This window comes from Notolepis coatsorum (genome assembly GCF_963971535.1).
Source record: "Notolepis coatsorum genome assembly, chromosome: 3".
NCBI lineage: Eukaryota > Metazoa > Chordata > Actinopteri > Aulopiformes > Paralepididae > Notolepis > Notolepis coatsorum.
Window position 1 is genome coordinate 92,652,810 of NC_140167.1, and position 24,404 is coordinate 92,677,213.

The following is a 24,404-nucleotide window of genomic DNA, read 5'->3' on the forward strand; positions in this document are numbered from 1 at the left end:
ATAAATATAATATATAATATTGCAGTGAGCGTTGTCTGCATCTAGCTTTGTAAATTGTAACCACACTTTGCCCCGACTGCTTTGTTGTTGAATCAAGTCAAATCCTAGGTAAGCACGTATTGTGCCCGTGAACTTTTTTTTTTTTTTGTTTTGCATTACCGAAATGTGGCACCGGTGGATCTCACGTGAATCAGTACTCGGTAGTAACGACGTGATTCGGTCGATACCCTTAAAAGTACCGGATGCAGTACCCATCCCTAGTATATGTACACCCCACAAGAAGCACTGTTAGGATGTTGTTGTGTCAGTTTTGGGAGGTTTATCTGCTATCTGTTTGAGCCGCCGCACAAAATAAATCCACGCATTGGGAAAAAAACACAGACGTAGCTTTATCAACATGACAAGCATTCACTTGTGTGTGTGGATAATATCTGGTTTACTCTCATGGCTCTCAGTATGTTTGGTACTCTCTGCACCTGCAAGTAACTGTATCGTATGTCCATACAGTACTCGTGAGCCTTAAAGGATTAGCCACCAGTCGGTGGAACAAGATCTCTTCATTGACAGTAACCTGGCAAGCGTGTCTCTGTGGCCGGATGACGATGACCGGGGGGAGACTAGCGACACGCTACTCTGTCAGACCTAATAAATCCATCAGAGAGAAGCTAAAATAATGTAGACCTTTTCAAATTGATGCCGTGTTATAAATATGTCCGTCATGGCCCACATAAAACACATCGAATTAACCCTGAGAGCCATAATTAGCATTCATAATGGCGCACACACACTAGCGGTTCAGCTGCATGGCACGGCACAATGCAATGCTTCAAACTCACTGTACATCTGTAAAAGGTTTATCTTTCATGATCAAATTCACATTTCAAATACATGATATCAACAAATATGAATAATAGTATAATACAAAATATGATTATGATTTGGGAGGGGAGTTTTGGGGGGGGGGGTGAAGAATGGGGATATGAAAGCATAGCGTGGTTGATGCTAAAGAATGTGTTTCTTTACAAAGGCCCAAAATGATACACAACAATAAATAAAGTAGTTGAGTAACAGAACATCCTCAGATTGACCAACAGAACACTCCTCAGATTGACCAACAGAACACTCCTCAGATTGACCAACAGAACTCCTCAGATTGACCAACAGAACACTCCTCAGATTGACCAACAGAACTCCTCAGATTGACCAACAGAACTCCTCAGATTGACCAACAGAACACTCCTCAGATTGACCAAGAGAACTCCTCAGATTGACCAACAGAACTCCTCAGATTGACCAACAGAACACTCCTCAGATTGACCAACAGAACTCCTCAGATTGACCAACAGAACTCAGATTGACCAACAGAACACTCCTCAGATTGACCAACAGAACTCCTCAGATTGACCAACAGAACACTCCTCAGATTGACCAACAGAACTCCTCAGATTGACCAACAGAACTCCTCAGATTGACCAACAGAACTCCTCAGATTGACCAACAGAACACTCCTCAGATTGACCAACAGAACTCCTCAGATTGACCAACAGAACACTCATCAGATTGACCAACAGAACTCCTCAGATTGACCAACAGAACACTCATCAGATTGACCAACAGAACTCCTCAGATTGACCAACAGAACTCCTCAGATTGACCAACAGAACTCCTCAGATTGACCAACAGAACTCCTCAGATTGACCAACAGAACTCCTCAGATTGACCAACAGAACTCCTCAGATTGACCAACAGAACTCCTCAGATTGACCAACAGAACACTCATCAGATTGACCAACAGAACTCCTCAGATTGACCAACAGAACACTCCTCAGATTGACCAACAGAACTCCTCAGATTGACCAACAGAACTCCTCAGATTGACCAACAGAACTCCTCAGATTGACCAACAGAACACTCCTCAGATTGACCAACAGAACTCCTCAGATTGACCAACAGAACACTCATCAGATTGACCAACAGAACTCCTCAGATTGACCAACAGAACACTCATCAGATTGACCAACAGAACTCCTCAGATTGACCAACAGAACTCCTCAGATTGACCAACAGAACTCCTCAGATTGACCAACAGAACTCCTCAGATTGACCAACAGAACACTCATCAGATTGACCAACAGAACTCCTCAGATTGACCAACAGAACTCCTCAGATTGACCAACAGAACTCCTCAGATTGACCAACAGAACTCCTCAGATTGACCAACAGAACTCCTCAGATTGACCAACAGAACACTCATCAGATTGACCAACAGAACTCCTCAGATTGACCAACAGAACTCCTCAGATTGACCAACAGAACTCCTCAGATTGACCAACAGAACACTCCTCAGATTGACCAACAGAACTCCTCAGATTGACCAACAGAACTCCTCAGATTGACCAACAGAACACTCCTTAGATTGACCAACAGAACTCCTCAGATTGACCAACAGAACTCCTCAGATTGACCAACAGAACACTCCTCAGATTGACCAACAGAACACTCTAGACGTGCAAATCCGCTGGACGTTGTTCTTTTTGGCAGGAGGACTATGATATTGACAGGAAGGGGAAGAACCAAACATGTGACATCTTTTGTCTGTGGAACCTTTGCATGGAATGGAACAAGGAGCGAGACTGACAATGACAGAAAAACTTAAATGAAAGTAACAGAGAGAAGAGGAAAAAGTTATCTGGTAACTTAAAGCACAAAGCTATGATATGTTAGGCTATAATAGTGTGTGAGCTGAGCACTACCAGGCTCTTGTGAAAGACGTAGCCTATAATGGTATGTCTCTTGCAAGTTAGAATGTCTTCCTTCATGGCAAGAATTCAGTCTGGTTATTGATACAATAGTGCACCATGATAGATCCAGCCTATATCATGTGTTCATGACTATTAGCAGTGTAAAATAAATAACCAATGTATTGCAATGAATGTGGAAATCCAACTGTATCCGTCATTAAGCCTTATAAGTGATATAATTCCAAATTAATGTGTTTAATATGTGTTTATTTACCTATCAGTTATATAGAATACTGGCAATCGCGTCTCGCTCTGCCATATTGAGATAACTCTTATCTCCTAGCACTTAATGTGCTCACGAAACAAACAAATGCACTCACTTGCACGTGACCAGGCCACGCCCCTGCGTCTCCCTATGACGCCGGAAATGGTCACGCTCCACCTTCCTCTTTTTGTTTCCAACACGGAAGTAGCATTGCACTCCGTGAACTAGGGCTGCAACGATTAGTCGACATAATCGACGACGTCGATCATAAAAACTCGTAGACACAGAATTTTTGCGTCGATGCGTAAAATAAATAAGATTTTTTCTTTTTTTACTTCTTTTCTTTTTTTTGCACTACCTATCTTTGTGAAAGTGGCTTCTCAGCTCTGGTCCAGCTGAAGACAAAGCAGAGGAACAGATTGGACATTGAGCATGACCTCAGAGTTGCTTTGTCTACCATCACCCCAGACTTTGAGACTCTTGTCAGGAGCAAACAACATCCCCAGTTATCCCATTAGTTCCCTGGGATGTTAAGCTAAGAAGTCTGCTAAGAAGGATATATTATTATTTATTATTATTATTATTATTATTTTATTTCATTGTGTTTTTAGCCCTAGTTGCACTTTTGCTGCAACCCCAGTTATCCCATTAGTTCCCCCAAACTTACTGTCGGTCTGTTATGTTAAGCTAAGAAGTCTGCTAAGAGCCCGGAAAAGGAGCCGCACCCACAGGAAGCAGAGATGGAGGGTGTGACAGAAACAATCGTTAGATTAGTCGACTAATCGAAAAAATTATCTACAGATTAGTTGACTACCAAAATAATCGTTAGTTGCAGCCCTACTGTGAACTAGTTGTTATGAAACGCAGGGAGAAATTACACAATGTTGGGTATTCGCCAGAAGTTCGCCAGCCCCTGGAATCTTATCGGCACATCCTAACAGCGCAACAGGCCTGTCCTGGGGTTTCCTCGTCTCGTGACAGTGGACCGAGGGACGTCGCGCGACAGTTAGCAGTCGAGCTAAGTCGTGCACAGGTAGGGCCTGCGCTATCAGGCATTGATACTAGCATGGGTAATACTGCTCGTTGTCCCGTGAGACAACCGAGTGATGTATTGGCGCGAGGGGCAGGATATTGGAAAACATGGTCGTCATGACTCTTTTTTGGGTGTTTTTCCAACTATCCTAGAGCGCGCGGCTAATGCTAATGCTACAATGCTGGGACGCGTGGTTTGGGTGGTAGTAATATCACTACAGGGCTACGGTGTGTAGGAACCCACCCTATCGGGCAGTGTGGGGACCACACGCCTTGCATGTCCAGCTGCAGAGCAGGTTTTCCTCAGCAGTACATGCCGGGAAGATGTTCAGTGGGGGAGCTTATGTCACCCAGTGTGCAGGGCCGCGGGAACTCAGTCAGCATTGGGGGTGCTGAGATAAGTGATATAATAACGTCATAGGCGGCGGGTTGCGCTGAAGGGGAGGCAATGACCGCGCAGCGCGCAAATGTTTTCCTCTTTTAATATATAGTGCAAATTAAGTGTTCAAATGAAGGCATCCAATAATAGATTAACCATCATTGTCTTACCTTAATGCAGCAAAATGCAACGTTTCTTCTTGGCATCAATAATCTTTTCTGCCCGGTGCAGCCCGGTAGCGTAAAGATTTTCCCTAATGTACTTTCAGTTTTGCATTCGGGATCCCTTTGTTTATATGCCTAAAACACCGGCCTGTATAACAGGAAACACTGCATTATCGAGACAGCGCCCCTATGAGGATCTTTTCCGAATTCTAAGAGTAGGGTAAATCTGCAGTGCTGCTGCAGTGACATTGAGTAGGATACGGTATTACAATGGAATAAAAGCCAAAACAACCTTGCAGTTACAACTCCCTGCCAGGTGGGGGTGCTGCAGCCCCCGCAGCACCCCCCCTTGCCGCGTCCCTGCCAGTGTGATGGCCGCTCCCCCCGTATCAGACCGGCCCTTTCTGTCGGGGTCCCCCCTTGGGTGCGATTGCCTCGTTGGTAGTGTCAGGGTGCGATATCCCGGCTCCGTGAGACGCCCTGCTCGCGCGGTTGGTGAGTCCAGGGTTGGCAACGCACAGCGGGTGGGACCGGGCCTCCTATCTACGGTTCCTGGCGGACCAGCGCCAGTTGGCGGCGGGTGCGCTTTGGGATTATCATCACATATGGCTACAACAGTAGCTGCTGAGGCGGGAACTTGTGTTGCAGTTTGCACAACCCCACCCTCCGTTTTTGGGTTTGGTACAGACCCTATTGTCAGGGTCCGCAGCAGTGACAGCTCTGGCCAACGAGATCCAATCTCTGTTGACAAAGCAGGCCATCGTTGTGGTCCCAAAGGAGGACGCGATGCGTGGCGTTTACTCCCGGTATTTTCTAGTGCCCAAGAAATCGGGGGGTGTCAGACCTATTCTGGATCTGTCGGCGTTCAATTGGCTGATTGTGACGAGACGGTTCAGGATGTTGACCGTCAAACACCTGGTAGGCGCTGTCAGAGTGGGAGACTGGTTCACCTCCATAGACCTGAAGGATGCATACTTTCACATCCCGATCTTCCCTCCTCACAGGAAATTCCTTCACTTCCTTTTTCAGGGTGTAGCGTACGAATACCAGAGGCTGCCGTTCGGCTATTCTCTGGCCCCTCGCACATTCACCAAGTGCGTGGAGACCGCGCTGGAGTAGGGCGGGCCATACTTTTTTTTTTTTGGAAAATCAATCGAGTGGGGTGTCTAAAATATGTGTTTTTTTGTGGGGAATTCAAATATGGGATTATTTTTCTAATCGGATAACTCCTACCTACATTGTTTTGGATTTCAAAATGGCCAATTTGACCATTTTTCACCCCTTGGCCATACATAGATGCCAACATGAATCTGAAGGAAATCCTAACATGCAAGGTGTCTAAATGATGTGTTTCTTAATGGGGAATTCAAATATGAGTTCATTTTTGGGATAGGATAACTCTAACCTACATCATTTTGGATTTCAAAATGGCCGATTTTACCATTTTTCACCCCTTGGCCATACATGGATGCCAACATGAATCTGAAGGAAATCCTAACATGCAAGGTGTCTAAATGATGTGTTTCTTAATGGGGAATTCAAATATGAGGTCATTTTTGGGATAGGATAAATATAACCTGCATAATTTTGGATTTCAAAATGGCTGATTTTACCATTTGAACCCATTGGTATTGTATTACAAAATTGCAAAGATAAAAAATATATGGGAAATCATTTATAATGACAAAGCCATCAAATTTATTAACAAGTGAACTGTATATAACTGGATACAACTCCAAAGATCAATAATAATAATAATACTAACAATAATAAATTGTATTTGTAATGCACACAAACACCTAAGTGCTAAATCTCGATCTCCTGACTTCTTGAACTTTGCCAGGTTCCAATATCTTGATGATGGCAAGATCTCCTACTGTACTGCTTTAGCCACCAACCTACAAACACAAACTTAAAGTCAACGTCAGCCATAAATAGGTGAGCTCTTTCCAGAACTACTCAGCAGAAACCTCTGTAACCATTTTAACAAAAGAGAGAGGTTCTGATAAGACCTTGTGGGCCATTGGAGGAGACTTGACCAATGTCAACACTGGAGTGAAGGCAGGTGTAATGCGGAAGCTGGAGCTGCACCTGGGGAGAAAGCTGGTCTGGTTGGTGTGCAACCTGCACACTGGTGAACTTCCATTGCGCTGTCTCATTGTTGAAGTTGATGGGGCTACTCTGTCAGACAACAAATTGTCTGGGCCAATAGGACAGCTCCTTGATTCTGTTACAGACTTGGAGATCAATCCTAACTTCACCAGGATCTTTCTTGGCCCTCCGCTGATCAAGCTGCCTGAGAAGATCATTCAAGATCTCTCAACTGATCAACACTATGGCTATAAGCTGGTCTGTGCAATCAGGGATGGAGTGCTTTCTGCAAGGCTGGCTCTGCTGGAGATTGGACCGGTAAACCACAGCCGCTGGCTCACCACAGCAAACAGACTCCTCAGGCTCTGGGTGTCAAAGCATCAACTTAAAAGAAAGAACCTGAATAATCTACAATGCATTGTGGAATTCATCATTGGAGTGTATTATCCATGTTGGTTCAACATGAAGGTCAAGCACTCCTGGATCGAAGGGCCTAGGCACATCCTGTTTCAGCTGGACTGCCTCAAGTCTCAGAGGAAGGAGGTGCTGGATGTTGTGATGCCAACTGTGAGAAGATCTGCTTGGTATGCCCACAGTGAAGCCATCCTCCAAACACTGCTGTGCTCTGAGGATCAAAAAGAGAGAATTGAGGTGGTGGAGAGAATCCTGGCCATCAGGGGAGAGGGGGATCCAGACACTCAGCTGGGAGACTCCTGTGTCAGGATCAGAAGAACACCTCACATCAATAGTGACGCTTCCAGCATTGGTGGCTTAATCAGCTGGTCAGAAGATTTGTCAGAGCCACCTCTCACCTGCTCCCTAAGCACCTCCGAGGTGAAGAACTTAATCAACACCCCCATGGAGGTTCTCGACTGGCCTTGCCACACACAAAGCATCGAGAGGGTTGTTAAAATGGTGACTGAGGCCTCTGCTAAGTACTTTTCACAAAGGGATGGAGGGATCAGGGCTCAGGAGACCAGCAGGAGGCTGATGTCCAAGAATGAATCCAAGCAGGACTTGTGCAACCTGATCAAATTTAAGAAGATAGAGGATTGATGGAGCCCCATGGATTTTCTCAATACATTGAGACGTTTGTTTAAATGGTTACAGAGGTTTCTGCTGAGTAGTTCTGGAAAGAGCTCACCTATTTATGGCTGACGTTGACTTTAAGTTTGTGTTTGTAGGTTGGTGGCTAAAGCAGTACAGTAGGAGATCTTGCCATCCAAGAATGAGTCCAATCAAGATATTGGAACCTGGCAAAGTTCAAGAAGTCAGGAGATCGAGATTTAGCACTTAGGTGTTTGTGTGCATTACAAATACAATTTATTATTGTTAGTATTATTATTATTGATCTTTGGAGTTGTATCCAGTTATATACAGTTCACTTGTTAATAAATTTGATGGCTTTGTCATTATAAATGATTTCCCATATATTTTTTATCTTTGCAATTTTGTAATACAATACCAATGGGTTCAAATGGTAAAATCAGCCATTTTGAAATCCAAAATTATGCAGGTTATATTTATCATATCCCAAAAATTACCTCATATTTGAATTCCCCATTAAGAAACACATAATTTAGACACCTTGCATGTTAGGATTTCCTTCAGATTCATGTTGGCATCCATGTATGGCCAAGGGGTGAAAAATGGTAAAATCGGCCATTTTGAAATCCAAAATGATGTAGGTTAGAGTTATCCTATCCCAAAAATGAACTCATATTTGAATTCCCCATTAAGAAACACATCATTTAGACACCTTGCATGTTAGGATTTCCTTCAGATTCATGTTGGCATCCATGTATGGCCAAGGGGTGAAAAATGGTCAAATCGGCCATTTTGAAATCCAAAACAATGTAGGTAGGAGTTATCCGATTAGAAAAATAATCCCATATTTGAATTCCCCACAAAAAAACACATATTTTAGACACCCCACTCGATTGATTTTCCAAAAAAAAAAAGTATGGCCCGCCCTAGCGCTGGAGCCTCTGCGTCGTCAGGGGATACGAATTATTTTCTACCTCGACGACATTCTGCTCCTCAGCCGGTCGGAGGAGGTCGCCAGGTCTCATACCAGGCTGGTGGTGGAATTCCTCACCAGTCTGGGTTTTGCTGTGAACTGGAAAAAGAGTACTTCTCTTCCCAGTCAACAGGTGGAATACTTGGGCTTGGTTCTAAGCTCAAGGCCCATGAGGGCAACCCTCTCAGAGCGACGGTAAGAGGATATTCTCAGCGCGCTCAGGAGGTTCCGTCCTGGCAGGGCGGTTACGGCACCTTTCGTGATGCGCCTGCTCGGTATGATGGCATCTGCTCACTCTGTGGTCCCTCTTGGCCTCCTCTTCATGAGGAGGATACAGAGGTGGTTTTCCGGTATGAGAATAGACCCGGTGAGAGACAAGTGGAAGCAACTGAAGGTTCCTGTGTCAGTACTGGGAGATCTTGACCACTGGGGGAGGACTGGTACCCTCACCAGCGGGATCTCCATGGGCAGCAGGCTATCACACGTCACGGTCTTCACCGACGCCTCCCTCACGGGATGGGGGGGACGTGTCGGACCGACACAGTAGGGGGCAGCTGGACGTTCCATGCCGCCCGGTCTGCACCGCATATCAATGTGTTGGAATTGAGGGCGGCCCTTCTGGTCCTCAAGCAGTTCGGCCACCTCGTGGTGGGCGAGCATGTGTTGGTCAGGACGGACAACACGACGACAGCGTCGTATATCAACAGACAGGGAGGAGTACGCTCCATCCGTCTGCACCGGGCGGCGGTCAAGCTCTGGCTATGGGCGTCTCTCAATCTGCACAGCCTGAGGGCGCTCCACATCCCTGGCAAGGAGAATGTGGGTGCAGATGTGATGTCGCGGGGCGGTCCTCATCCCGACGAGTGGGGACTACGTCCAGACATAGTCAGACAGGTCTGGGACCGAATCGGGATGGCCACGGTGGATCTGTTTGCGAGCAGACAGTCCCACCAGTGCCCCTTGTGGTTCTCGGTTAGTCGGAAGGACAATCCTCCCCTGGGGGTGGATGCCTTCTCGATGTATCCGTGGCCGCCCGGGATTCTGTACGCGTTCCCCCCCATACACCTGATAGCTCAGGTGCTGGAGCGGGTACGTCGGAAGCACAGGACTTTGATCTTGATCGCGCCGGACTGGGGCGCGGCTGTGTGGTTCCCGGTCCTGATCCAGCTCTTGGTAGCCCCGCCGTGGCCTGTTCCATGGTCGCCGCGGGCCCTCTCTCAGGCACGCAGATCGCTGTGTCTGTTCCCTGTTCTGGGGCAGCCATTGAAGGTTTGGCTGCTGAAAGGGTGAGTCTGGAGGGGATGGGTCTTAACCCTACTGTGGTTGACACCATCCGGAACGCGCGCGCTCCGTCCACTATCGCGGTTGACGCGGGTAAGTGGCATGCTTTTCAAGAGTGGTGTGAGGTTGGGGGCCTGGATCCGGTGTCCTGCCCCCTGGATGCTGTTCTTTCCTTCCTCCAGTCTATCCTGAATAAACTGTTGGCCTCGACAGTGAGGGTATATGCCGCAGCTATATCCTCTTGTCATGTGGGTTTTGAGGGCGGTACGATGTTCAGCCACCCTCTTGTGAAACGTTTCCTGCTTGGCGCTCGGCGTCTCAAGCCTGTGGAACGTTCTCTGTCTCCGAGTTGGGACCTCCAACTGGTCCTGGGCCTGTTGTCGGAGGCCCCGTTTGAGCCTCTTGAGCAGGCGCCATTGGAGCAGCTGTCTTTTAAGACTCCGTTCCTTTTGGCCATCACCTCCGCTAAGCACGTGGGTGAGCTGTGTGCTCTCTCGGTGCGGCCTGAGTGCCTGTCTATTCGGGCCGATAGCGGTGCGACTCTGACACAGCGCCTGTCACATTGGTTGTGCAAGGGCATTGCCCTTTGCTACACGTTGGCTGGACAGGTCCCCCCCGGGGGTGTCAGGGCGCACTCCACTCGTGGAGTGGCGGCCTCTGCTGCCCTGTTAGGGGGGGCCTCGGTGGAGGACATCTGTGCTGCGGCCTCCTGGTCCTCCCCGGGTCCCTTCGTTAAGTTTTACCTCGTGGACATGACTGGGGGTTCTGTCTCCCAGGCGGTTCTGAGGTCTGGGACCTCTCCTGCGTCCCACCATTTGTTGGGCTAGCAGGGGTGTGTGGGTGTGTGCCACGGGGTGCTGTGTCACACGTGGTCTCGCCTGTGCTGTGCGTTTTCAGGGGTGCCTGGTTCCCCCTTTTTTTCGCACTTTGGTGGAGTTGACTGCCCCCCCCCCCCTTCGTTAGGACGGGCGGGTGGACGGGACTCCCCTCCTCCCTGGCTGGGGCTTACGGGCCCTCAGGGGGTACACTTGTCGGGCCACGCATCCGCTCTGCCCCTTATCTCAATATATAGACGCGATTGCCAGTATGCTATATAACGAAAGGTTATCCTATAACCTAGTTATATGAATACTGGCTGAGCGTCTCGCTCTTAGCGCCCTGAGGTCCCTTGGATGGTTTTTCCGTATATGGAAATCGTTCTGAGGAATGTGGAGCGTGACCATTTCCAGCGTCATATAGGGAGACGCAGGGGCGTGGCCTGGTCACGTGCAAGTGAGTGCATTTGTTTGTTTCGTGAGCACATTAAGTGCTAGGAGATAAGAGTTATCTCAATATGGCAGAGCGAGACGCTCAGCCAGTATTCATATAACTAGGTTATAGGATAACCTTTCATTATGAACATGTGAACTATGTTGGTGTAAGGTTTTAATATTAAATTAAAATGTACTTGTAAGGGGCGGCTGGGTAGCGCAGTGGAGAATGCACTCGCCTACCAGGCTACCACCGCAGAGACTCTGGGATCGAATCCAGCTGTCAGCGGTACCTCCGGCTTGGTCAGTCGTCCCTACTAACTACTAGTGTTAGCGAGTGGGAAGCCGGCGGGGTATGTGTCCTGGACGTTGTAAACTGCGGTTCCTACTGGTCGGTCGGGGCGCCTGTTCAGCAGGGAGGGGATCGGGGGGAAATAGCGTGAACCTCTGCACGCGTTACATTCCCCCAGTGAGAGTCCTCGCTGTCAGGTGAAAAGAAGCGGCTGGCTGACTCCACATGTATCGGAGGAGGCATGTGCTAGTTCTATACCCTCCCTAGGCCGACAGTGGGGCAATGCACGCAACGACCAGGAAGGGAATTGGCATAACGACTAAATTGGGACGGGAGCAAAAATACAGAAAAAGTTAGAACAAAAAAGAAAAAGAAAAATATATAGTTAATGTCCCCATGGGCCGGACAAGTCTTCTTTAAACAAGTCAAAAAGAAACATCACAATAAATAAATGTAAAATAAATAAATGCAATACTCCCAGACATACCCCAGCGAAGGTAAGGAAAAACTCACTAAAAAACCTAGCAATAGGAAAAAAGCACCACAGGTGATGTGGAGGAGAGAAACCTTAGAAAGGTCATTCTGGGGATCCCCTTCTTGGATGTCGGTGATAATAGTGTTGCTATGGTTGATCGATGGGTGGAGAATAAAACAGGCGAAGAGTTGGTATGTACTATGTATGTACATATACGTGTAATTAAACACAACTGGGGTACATAAGAATTTAGTTTTTTGATTTGCTGACTGAACCAATCCCAACTCTTGGCCCCATTGAAAATGAGGGTCTCCCTCAATAACGCACCACTGCATGCAACACATGTCCTGGGCCGGATTCGAACCCAGGACGTTGCCATTACGCTACAAGCGTATATAAGTGTGCCCCATGACTCCCGACTTTAAATAAATAAAAATAAATCAAACATTTGTATACCTATTATTAGGGCTGGGCGATATGGCCTCTAAATGATATCGTGTTTTTTTTTGGCCATATCGCGATATTTTGACATTTCCTCTAAAGCACTTAAAAATGCTTGATTTAACCCTTTGATGCATACAGTCACGCCAATATGATGATTATAATAGTCCCTGTAACATATGTTTGCATTATTAAACCATGAAGATGCTTTAAAAAATTATTAAATGAAAATGTACTAAGAGTAGTCTACTGACTAATTACATTTTTAATTTTTATAAACAATTTATATAAAAACTCTTGGGTGCCTAAGACTTTTGCACAGTACTGTGTTTTCTATCGACTTTAGCCAAACACACACACACATATATACACACAAATAATAATCACACACAAAGGGATAATGGCTTATAGCATCATCAACTATCCAGTTAGTATTTATACTGTAACGTTTGGCTACTTTAAATCATTGAACGTAGAGAGAGAGCGAGAGCGTGCGAGAGAGAGAGAGAGAGAGCGAGAGAGAGAGCGAGAGCGCGCGCGAGAGAGCCCCCCCCCCCCCCGGGTTTTGTTTTAGGTTTGCGTTTTGAGCGGCTAAGCTGCCGTAGGCGATGATGTCACACTCAAACGTCAACACATGAACAGTTGAACACACAGAGATGGAAACTGGATGCCCAATATAAAGAAACGAATAACCAATAAATATGAAGTTATCTTTGAACCTCTTGTCAAGCCTCGTCAATATAACCCACCCCTTTTCCTCACGAATGGAACTGGTATTGTGGAGTCCGCTTTGAGCGTTTCCAGGGTTAGCGGCTAACGCTAGTTAGCTTAGCCTAGTTATGGGATAACTTAGTTAGCAGCTAACGTTAGCCCATTGCTCGCGTCAATTAAATTGCATGTCATTGAAGGTCCGCGCTGGTCTGTGTCTATAATGAAATGAGAGGAAAGCTCTGCGCTAAAGCAAGTCTGATCTCAGCCGCGACAACATATACTCGATGTTCACAATATAGTAATTTACTACATCTCATGTAGAACAAGCCGCGATACATCGAGTATACTCGATATATCGCCCAGCCCTACCTATTATTACACTTTATTTATGTATTTATTTTTAAGTATCAAATTCAAATTGAGTTGAAAGAAACAAAGCCTCAGTCAAAGTCTGAGATCAAATCTTTGCCTAAAATTGTTTAAATCAAATTGAGTGGTCGGGTTAAACCATGACACACCCATGATAAACATATAGCATGCTGAATTAAATATCGTTATATTTCATATAGTGTTTCGTTGTTTGAGTACGTCTGTGTGCATCTGTGCATGAGTCGTTATGTGCTTATTTGTGTGTGTGTGTGTCTGTGTGTGTGTGTGTGTGTGTGTGTGTGTGTGTGTGTGTGTGTGTGTGTGTGTGTGTGTGTGTGTGTGTGTGTGTGTGTGTGTGTGTGTGTGTGTGTGTGTGTGTGTGCGCGCGTGCGTGTGCATGTGTGTGTGTGTGTGATAGGAGGTCTAGCATGCTGGAGATGGCATGAGCACTGAAAACAGACGAGACGAGGCTGACAGCGTGTTCTTTTCAATGCGGAGGCAGAGATTTAATGAGGCCTAATGAACTTGCAGCCCGATAACCTGTTGTTAGCATTTGTGTGTCTGTGAGGTCCATGGAGCTCATGGTTAAGTAAGACTGAGCTCTACCAGCTCATCGGTTGATCCACATTATCTGCCTTCCTCTTCTCCTTCGCTATTAATCATATTAATGAGCGCACACTGATTGTGTATTTAGATCCCTTCCGCGTGGACTCAATTTCATCCTCTTGTACTACGCATGCGCTATATTAAAAAGGCGCTGTTCTTTATGGTAGATATGTATCCGTGGTTGATTACCGTGCCATGGCTACAACTATCTTTTTATTGAACCTGATTTTGGTGTAATGGTCTAGTTTCACCAACAATATATTAACTTCTGCGGCTGCCGAGAAGAAGACATTGCACGACATATGTGTCCCGGGGGGCGTTGGGGAGCGTCGGGGCATTTTAAGTGAAAGCTCCGCGGTAGCGAGTCGGTCTCCGACCTATGTCACCAGGAAACATGGACGTGTGCGAACAGTGCGATATCTCGTTCTCAGCAGCCACGGGAGTAGGGATGGGTACTGAATCCGGTACTTTTGAGGGTATCGACCGAATCACGTCGGTACTACAGAGTACCGATTCACGTGAGATCCACCGGTGACACATTTTTGGTACTGTAAAAAAAATTCACGCGCACAATACACGCTTACCTAGGATTTGACTTGATTAAAAAAATAAATAAAAAAATAAAAAACTTGATTCGCAAGTGTGGTTACACTTTACAAAGCTAGATGCAGGCAATGCTCACTGCAATATTATATATATATTAACAAATTGTTCTAATAAATAATAATGATAATAAATAATTTGAAGTTTGGACAAATTTTTTACAACTGAGGTAAGTAGATTACATTTTTTTTTTACTAAAGTACTGAGAAAAGGTACCGTTGGGTACCGGTATCGATGCACAGGTATCGGTTCAAATGTGAACGGTACCCAACCTACACAGGAGTTGATATTGTATGAAAGCTAAGACTGTTACACCAAAAGGTTCACCCCAACTACAACAACAAGAAGGAAATGGACCGTGGATGTACCCCCGAAGAACACAGCTTCGGATGACGCCCGGGCCAGAATACGTTCGCTGGGTGAATAAAAAAAAAGCAGCAGCGCTAACGTTACAGAGCATCGCAGTGACACAGGTCTGTTATGGGCAGAGAACGCAGGTTAAGTAAGTGTATGAATTCAGGGGGGGGGTTATAGAGGAAATGCATTTTCGGCGCATGGAAAATGAAGGTAAATGAGCGTTCATGTGTGATATTTGTATGTTGTTACTGTGTAGCCTAATGGGTAAAGCAGAGATTACATGCAGCTCAGACACAAACAGCAGCCCCTGGGCCCTGGCAAGCAGTTCTCTGCTTGATTAAAGCAGGAGTGAAATGAAGACTTTGACCTTCTTCACTAATTACTAATTACTGACAATTAGCCAGGAGAATGTCCTCCTTATGCCCCCTCCTTTCCCCTCATCCTTTTCTCACTATTAGCGTGCCCCCCCCATACACACACACACACACACACACACACACACACAAAAACTGACGCCAACTCTTTTAAGTGTATACTGTACACCGAAACATAAATATGCACACTTCCTCAAAGCCACTGAAGAATAAACCTATTGTATGTGTATTGTGTATCGTACGTGGCAGCATTGAGGACCTGCAGGTCTGAAGCTATAGAATCCTTTAAGTAAATACCAGCGGAGTGCCACGCCCTCTACTATCTGTGTGGCGTGGGGAAGTGGCTGGGAGGAGGTGGAGCGGTCTATTAGAGAGAGAGACAGTCGAAGAACATGCTTAAACACTCTGCCTCGGTCGGCTCCACAGACTGCAGCAGAGTCGGATAGTCCCACCCACATTCTTTAGGTCACATGATATTGTAGTCACATTTTATATCCCAGTCGCCTGTGCATTACACAGGAAGACCACCTATTTACATACACAGAGCTTAAGCATGTGTGTTCCTTCATGTTTACTGTGTGTGTGTGTGTGTGTGTGTGTGTGTGTGTGTGTGTGTGTGTGTGTGTGTGTGTGTGTGTGTGTGTGTGTGTGTGTGTGTGTGTGTGTGTGTGTGTGTGTGTGTGTGTGTGTGTGTGTGTGTGTGTGTGTGTGTGTGTGTGTGTGTGTGTGTGTGCGTGCGTGTGTGTACTGACTTCCAAGACATTTTGGCCTGATTTTAGGACTAGTGGTAAAGGTTATGGTTGGAATTGGAGTTAGGTTCAGTTTAGCGTTAGGTTTAGGCCATGTCCAGACGGAGACGAGTTTGGGTGTATCCGCCAACGTATTTTATCGCATGCACGTTTCGGCGACACGGAACCACGTTCTGGGAGCCTGAATACGCTATTTTCTGAAAACGGGTCCCGTCTTTACGAGCCAGCACGCATCTTTCCTGAACCGATGGCGCAATAGCCCACCTCTCCTTAACCCGCATGCACAAACCCAGTGAACAAAAAATAAACATCATACAACATAGCTGCAGTTAGTCACTTGTTCACAATCTCAACATTTGTATTCTAGACATTTTCAACAAGTCAAAGGAAGACAAATATTAGCTAGCTTAACTATTGTTAGCTCAAAAGCACAGAACCGGACGACACAAGTTGTTCCGCTAGCGATAACAACAATAATACTTCCGCTCGGGGGGGTTTCAAAATAAAAGAGCGAAGTCTAAAACACAGAAGCTATTGAAAGATGTTTATTTTGTACATTTGTGGCAGCGTTACAGCATTTTCAGTCGTTTCGTTTGGATGCACATATTTCTTGAGACGATTTTGTGTTTACGGAAAACTCTTTTTAAATGAAAAACGAAAAAGATGGGTTCCGTCTCCGTGTGGATGTAACCTTAGTGTTAGGGTTAGGGTTGTGGTTTAACCCTCTGAGACCTGCAGGAGCACCTGATGTAGGTTCCGGATGTGTTTGGCCTGGCTGACAGTTAAGTTGAGTCGCACCTCAAACGCTGTACAACTGCACTAAAGCTGTCACGATTCGTCGAGCTAGTCGACGTCGTCGACGATTACATTTCGGCGATTTGCATATTCATGATCGATGCGTCGTATTGTTAATTGTATGTGCCTTTTGCGGTGGAAATGGCAGACGTTCAAAGTCATAACATGCGCAACGTGTAATCTAACTAATGCGCAGTGAATCACGTTCAAAATATAATTAACTTCTCTTAAACCACTATTCGCGATTCTGCCTAGAGCCAGGACTCGACACTTGATAAGTTCCGTGTTACGGTCCAGCTGGAAGGGAGGAGCTGAGCCTGATACCTACACCTCACAGTTTAGAAGCTATGGCAGCTCTTACAGCCTGTGATAACTCCTCTTGCGAGTCGTGCTGTCTCTATGTAAACTCCGTGAGCAACGGGTCCAATAAATGCGTCTAACATGCTTTATATCCTCGCCATTCCTGTATGCCCGTCGCGGTTAAAATCCTTAACTAACGTTAGCTGCTAACTAAACTAAGCTAGCTCACAGGCACAGGATAAATCAGTTTCATGGAGTAGTGAGGAAAGTGGGGGGGGGGGCTCTCTCTCCCTCTCTGTTTCTCTCTGTACATTCAATGATGATGATCAATGAAGTAGCCAAAATATACACTATAAAAACTAACTTGATAGTTGATGATAATAAATGTTTCACTTCAAGTTCATTAGCAAAAATATTGTAAAATCATTAAGTCTGCTATAAGCTATTCTCCCTTTCGTGTGTGACGTGTGTGCAGACATTTACTATGCTACTCTTTTTGACATGGATTAGGCTAATTAGCTTTAACAACCTGATTCCTGAACCTATTTTATTCAAAAGGAAGATGTTGATTTAAATATGTATATAGCCTATATATAAAAAAGACATTTTAATCGTATGTCCTGTGCTGGCACAAGCACTACCATAGCGTGGAGTGGAGAGATAACACACAATACATATAATAATTCACTAAAAAGCTATTTATGGCCGGTAAAAATCTATCTGGCTGGTATTTTTTTTTAAATCGAAAGCTAAAAAGGATGAGGATACTTAAACATTTTGAAATATTCAATTGCAAATATAATAAATTGTTGTTGTGGTGGTTTAGATTAATCGACTAATTGATAAAATAATCAACTGATTAATCAATAACAAAATAGTCGTTAGTGACAGCCCTACACTGCACCAAAGACCTTTACGCTAATTCCATGCAATTTTGGGCAAGAAGTTGAACCATGCTGTTATTTGCATGCAGTATAAATGTGTTATTTTCGTCTATTCTAAAAAAGGTGTATTTGACCATTTCTGTACTGGGTTGGAAGGAATTGCATAAATTGGGTACTACTGGAAATCTGAGACTCTTGCCCCAATTGTACTCATGTGTGATGCTATTCCCCACAGTAGCCATTTCATTGTCGTGAGACCATTTTCGGAAACTTGACCTCACTGTATAAAATGAAATGACCTATTCTAGTCTAGGATAATCACAGCCTCATGAAACGTTCCAGAACAGAAGAAGTGTTCGCCATCCAATCGCGGAAATCTCCAAATGTCTAAAGTTTTTTATACCAAATCACAGCATGAATTCTCTATGGTGTTGCTCAATGTCTTGGTGTCTTAATGTGGTCTTTTCTCGAGTGGTCAAAATGGTTACATTTTGCACCAAATCTGTGTAACAAATGGTATCAACCCAGAAATTGCTGCAACAACTAACGAGACATAATTGAGCAAGGGAATGGCCATCATACGCTTCCATCATAATGTTCTAATCTAAGCCCTTAAACATTCTAAACGTTCACATTTTAATGGGTGCCTAACCAAAACCCTATGTTTATTACAGATTTATGACTAAATACTTGACACAGTGCTGTACTCCATCTCAGATGAATCTTCAGGTGCCCAGCGTTCAGATGACGTCACCACTTCTACTGTTCATATCTCCCCCTAAGTATCCCCTGTGGCACAGCCTGGGTCTCAGAGGGTTAAAGTCGGGTAAGAAGTTATGGAATGAATGTAAGTCAATACAATGTTCTCACAAGTGCAACAATACTATCGCGCGCGTGTGTGTGTGTGTGTGTGTGGACACGGCTCCTCAAAAGCAGGAGAATCACTGACCCCTGACCTCTGATGAGAGTTCACAGTGCTACCATCAACTAGGCTGACCTCTCGCCACCCCTCCACCTCATCTTTCTCTTTCTTTTCTTCTCTCTCTATCTCTCTCTCCAAGCACACATTCTCCTCTCTCTCATTGCTTATGAGTTGTGTTCCTTCTCCTCTCTATCGTTGCTTGTGAGTTGTGTTCCTTCTCCTCTCTCATTGCTTGTGAGTTGTGTTCCTTCTCCTCTCTCTCATTGCTTATGAGTTGTGTTCCTTCTCCTCTCTCTCGTTGCTTGTGAGTTGTGCTCATTCTCCTCTCTATCGTTGCTTGTGAGTTGTGTTCATTCTCCTCTCTATCGTTGCTTGTGAGTTGTGTTCATTCTCCTCTCTATCGTTGCTTGTGAGTTGTGCTCATTCTCCTCTCTATCGTTGCTTGTGAGTTGTGTTCATTCTCCTCTCTCTCATTGCTTGTGAGTTGTGCTCATTCTCCTCTCTCTCATTGCTTGTGAGTTGTGCTCATTCTCCTCTCTCTCATTGCTTGTGAGTTGTGCTCATTATCCTCTCTCTCATTGCTTGTGAGTTGTGTTCATTCTCCTCTCTCATTGCTTGTGAGTTGTGTTCCTTCTCCTCTCTATCGTTGCTTGTGAGTTGTGCTCATTCTCCTCTCTCTCATTGCTTGTGAGTTGTGTTCATTCTCCTCTCTCTCATTGCTTGTGAGTTGTGCTCATTCTCCTATCTCTCATTGCTTGTGAGTTGTGCTCATTCCCCTCTCTCTCGTTGCTTGTGAGTTGTGCTCATTATCCTCTCTCTCATTGCTTGTGAGTTGTGCTCATTCTCCTCTCTCTCATTGCTTGTGAGTTGTGCTCATTCTCCTATCTCTCATTGCTTGTGAGTTGTGCTCATTATCCTCTCTCTCATTGCTTGTGAGTTGTGTTCATTCTCCTCTCTCATTGCTTGTGAGTTGTGTTCCTTCTCCTCTCTATCGTTGCTTGTGAGTTGTGCTCATTCCCCTCTCTCTCGTTGCTTGTGAGTTGTGCTCATTCCCCTCTCTCTCGTTGCTTGTGAGTTGTGTTCCTTCTCCTCTCTCTCGTTGCTTGTGAGTTGTGCTCATTCTCCTCTCTCTTGTTGCTTGTGAGCTGTGTTCATTCTCCTCTCTCTCGTTGCTTGTGAGTTGTGGTCCTTCTCCTCTCTATCGTTGCTTGTGAGTTGTGCTCATTCTCCTCTCTCTTGTTGCTTGTGAGTTGTGTTCCTTCTCCTCTCTCTCGTTGCTTGTGAGTTGTGCTCATTCTCCTCTCTCTCGTTGCTTGTGAGTTGCGTTTCTTCTCCTCTCTCTCAAGACAGCAGTGTGAGCGTCTGATCTCCAGCATGACAACCATCTCTCCCACTGACAGAAATAAACCACAAAAATGCTGAGACGGAAAAATGCTGATTCTGCAACAAAAAAAACAGAGTGGCCCTCTATCAAACATGCAGAGACGACGTTACATGCGAGGGAGCGCTGGCTGAGCGGGCAACAGAGAGAGAGACAGAGAGAGAGAGAGAGAGAGAGAGAGAGAGAGAGAGAGAGAGAGAGAGAGAGAGAGAGAGAGAGAGAGAGTTGGTCTGTGAGTGTATTGCCAAACAATCCACAGACGATCACCACCAGAGAGACTTCTCGTTTCTTGCCTGGGTGCTGTCGCTGACTTGGCTGCTTGCCTCGGCTCCAGACGCATGTGATGTGACAGATTCCAAGCAGAGCAAACCTCATTCTTCACATGACCGTCCCCATCATCCCAATAAATATACCAATAGCTTTACAGTTGAGAGACATTTTCATGCAATGCTGCTGCTATGTACTATTCTGCATTGGCATTCTGCCAAGATACATTCAACATGGTTCATACCGGTATAGGCCTACCAATAGGCTCAAATGCAATGGGCTGTTTGCAGTCACCTCCTTTGAATTAGCAATGCTATCGTTAGAAATGATAGTAACGTGGCTTGGGCCGGCCGTCATACTAACTCAATTGGCAGAGTTAGGGGGTGGAAGTCGATGGGTGGTAATCTGGACGTTGTGGACAGCGACTCCTCCAGGTCGGTTGGGGGACGCCTGCACAGCAGAGACAGGAAATGGCGGGGGGCAGTGTGAGCCTCCCACACGTTACACCTCGCCAATGAGAGTCGGCGCTGGCAGGTGAAAAGATGTGACAGGCTGCCTCCTCGTGTACCGGAGGGGACACGTGATGCAAGGCTTCTATCCTCCCTACAACCGGCCAGTGGGGGGCATATGCGAGCAACGTTCAAGACAGGGGAGGGAAGAATTGGCACAATGGAATTGGGATGGGAGAAAAATAGAAAAATAGGAGAAAAAGTGCATTAAAAAAACTGTTTTCACCATATTGCAAAATTCTTCCGACAGCCATTATGTCAGAGTAGGCCTAATTATGGCACATGTTCTGTCATAGTTAGACGAAGCCAGAGAGGGGAAGCATCTCCGTTCTGTATACCTCAAGGCCAATGCTCTGCTGAGATATACACAGTTCACGCTCTACGAGCTCCAATCCAGATGTCTCTCTCATTCCCCTGTGAGACAAACATTCATTGGACATCATTTTCAACTCCCAGAATGGTGCAAAGGTAACATCACCACCACAGGAATATGCACCAGGCATTCTGTCTTCAAAGACTTATAGATTATTGGTTTTTTTCATACACCTTTCATTTGTATACATGCTCACAAACGACAGTGGGTTGTATAAGACCATGCCATGCTCCTGATGCAGGGGGTTGGATTGGATGACTGTACCCCACCTACCCAACCTCCTCCAATGTACAGTTTCTTCGTCAAATGTACATACTCTCTTTTTTAGACTATTTTTGTATCACAAACAGTACTGTATTTGTAAATCTGGTATGTCATAAATGTATAGATGTAGCAGTACTGTCTATCTGTATGTCATGTATGTCATTATATGTTACGATGCATTTAAAATGGGGGACCCTGATGTAAACAAGACGAAAGTCTTTCTCTGGTCTGCATCCCCTTAACAATTGTGTGTATTGAGCTGTACTGTATTGTACCCATTCTGCAATCTGTTACTAACATTTTCAATCAATCAATCATCATTCGGGCAAAGAAACACATCACATGATAATAAACCGATGCATACATTGTGTGACTCAGTGGCGAAAGAAAAGCCCATAGTTCTCCCAACTTAACTGCATACAAATGCACAGATTTAAAGGATCACAAAACAGGTCTATACCATACCACCCTGCCTAATCGCCATACTGTATTATGTATTCCACATGTTGCAGAGACTGCACAACATGACAGCAGGTCCAACAAGCACAAAAATATCTTTTTGGGGGGGGGTGGGGGGGATCTTAGCCCTTCTCTGGTTCAAGTGCAAAGTCACTGCTGTCAGAGAGAGAAAGGGAGAGAGAGTGAGAGATCCCGAGACTGTCACTGTCACTGCGTATATAGAGACACTGGAGACACAATCCTGTGCAAGGTTGGTCTACTGACTGACTCCTGCATACGAGAAGTTTGTTAAAGAGATACATCCCACCACTCCCCCCGGCCCGGAACGGAATATATCTTTCTGTATATCGGGTGACCCATTCCAGACCAATAAATTGTCTTTCTGTCTCGAACAGTTTAGCGAGAGACGCGCGTACGGAGCGCCATAAATTACATAAGCGCAATTAAAGTGCCAACCTCTGACCTTGTTGCGCCTGAACGCACGGCACACAAACGCGCAACAATCACCTGACTTTTGCATTGATCTCTCGTCTCGTGTCAACACGACAACACGCACGACAACAAATGAATGGATGTGAACAAGAGCAGATAATAATAACATGGACCACAGAGGAGATAGAGATCTGTGCTGGTGGGTAAAGTCCGCGGACGCTGCTTTGACGCACAGCTCGCTGACTTCGGGGAAAAGAGAGACGCCATGAAACAAATGCACGCTCCTCGGATTCACGGCGATCAGAATCATGATCATATTCATATGCAACAGCAGCGCATAATAATAAACCGATCAGATACACTACTTACTTAGATGGCAATACGGATCATTACTGTCCATACTGTGTGCGAGTTGTCGCGGCGTTTCTCCGCTCCTCCGTCACGGCAGCAGCATATCCAGCGAATTCCACTCCCGAACCAAACCAACCCGACTGAACTCCACCAGGCAGGTCTGCACGGGAGGGGGGGGGGGGGGCGGGGGGCCCGGCGAGGGGGGGGGGGGCCGAGGGGCCCGGCGAGGGGGGGGGGGGGGGGGGGCCTAGGGGCCCGGCGAGGGGGGGGGGCGAGAACAGGGGCTTCTCCTCCCAATGACAACAGTCGCCGATATCATCATCATCATCATCATCATCATCAAGCTCCAACACGATCGTGACGAAACTTCTCCCTTGCGGCGATACAGTCAGTATTGCAACAATCTTCTGAAAATATATGTTACTTTTTTGAAGGACAGGGAGAAAGATTCTTGTTTTATTTTCGAATAATAAACAACAGCTGCCTGTATGATCGACGCCAACTGCAGGGTTTGGGTGTATATAATAACGTGAGAGTCTATTATTTCGACATTAAATGTAAATATTGGATCGCCGCATAATACGCCTAAAGCAATTATTACAATATTTATTATTTCCAAATCATGTCTGCTATAATTTTGATAAGCATACTTGATATAAGCCTACTTTTCATGCATTTAATGACGTGGGCTTTGATTTAATTAGTAGACCTATTCCAGCAAGTTTTTTTTCTGGCAGGTAAGCATTATTGTTGTTATTATTATTATTATTATTATTATTATTATTATTATTATTATTATTATTATTATTATTATTATTATTATTTATAATAATAATAATAATTATTATTATTATTATTATTATTATTATTATTATTATTATTATTATTATTTGTACAACGAGGCTATAATCGTATAGGTTATAACTTATTACATCTAGCTGTTATGTATAATCCTTTCTATCACGATATATGTTGGTGATACATAATACATTAATTTCAGAGGGTGACTCTCTCTCTCTCTCTCTCTCTCTCTCTCTCTCTCTCCCTCTCTCTCTCTCTCTCTCTCTCTCTCTCTCTCTCTCTCTCTCTCTCTCTCTCTCTCTCTCTCTCTCTCTCTCTCTCTCTCTCTCTCTCTCTCTCTCTCTCTCTCATTATGTTTATGTTGGCTCTGTAATATGCTGTTTTCCCTCAAGGTGTCTAGGGGGTTCTCCATTTCCCCCTTGTTTACCTATTGAAACTGCGGTGTGCGGGTCTGGAGGAGAGAGAC

At 45.3% G+C, this 24,404-nt stretch overlaps 1 protein-coding gene across 1 annotated transcript in view; it reads right to left on the reverse strand.

Annotated features, from left to right (window-relative positions):
• The window catches only part of rxrgb (retinoid X receptor, gamma b), a 120,608-nt gene extending 97,321 nt beyond the window's left edge, over positions 1 to 23,287 (reverse strand). The window contains exon 1 of the mRNA XM_084310199.1: positions 23,156 to 23,287. Within this exon, the coding sequence (XP_084166325.1) occupies positions 23,156 to 23,186 (31 nt within the window). The 5' untranslated portion in view covers positions 23,187 to 23,287. The remainder of the gene's footprint in view (positions 1 to 23,155) is intronic.
• Between the last annotated feature and the right edge of the window lie 1,117 nt (positions 23,288 to 24,404).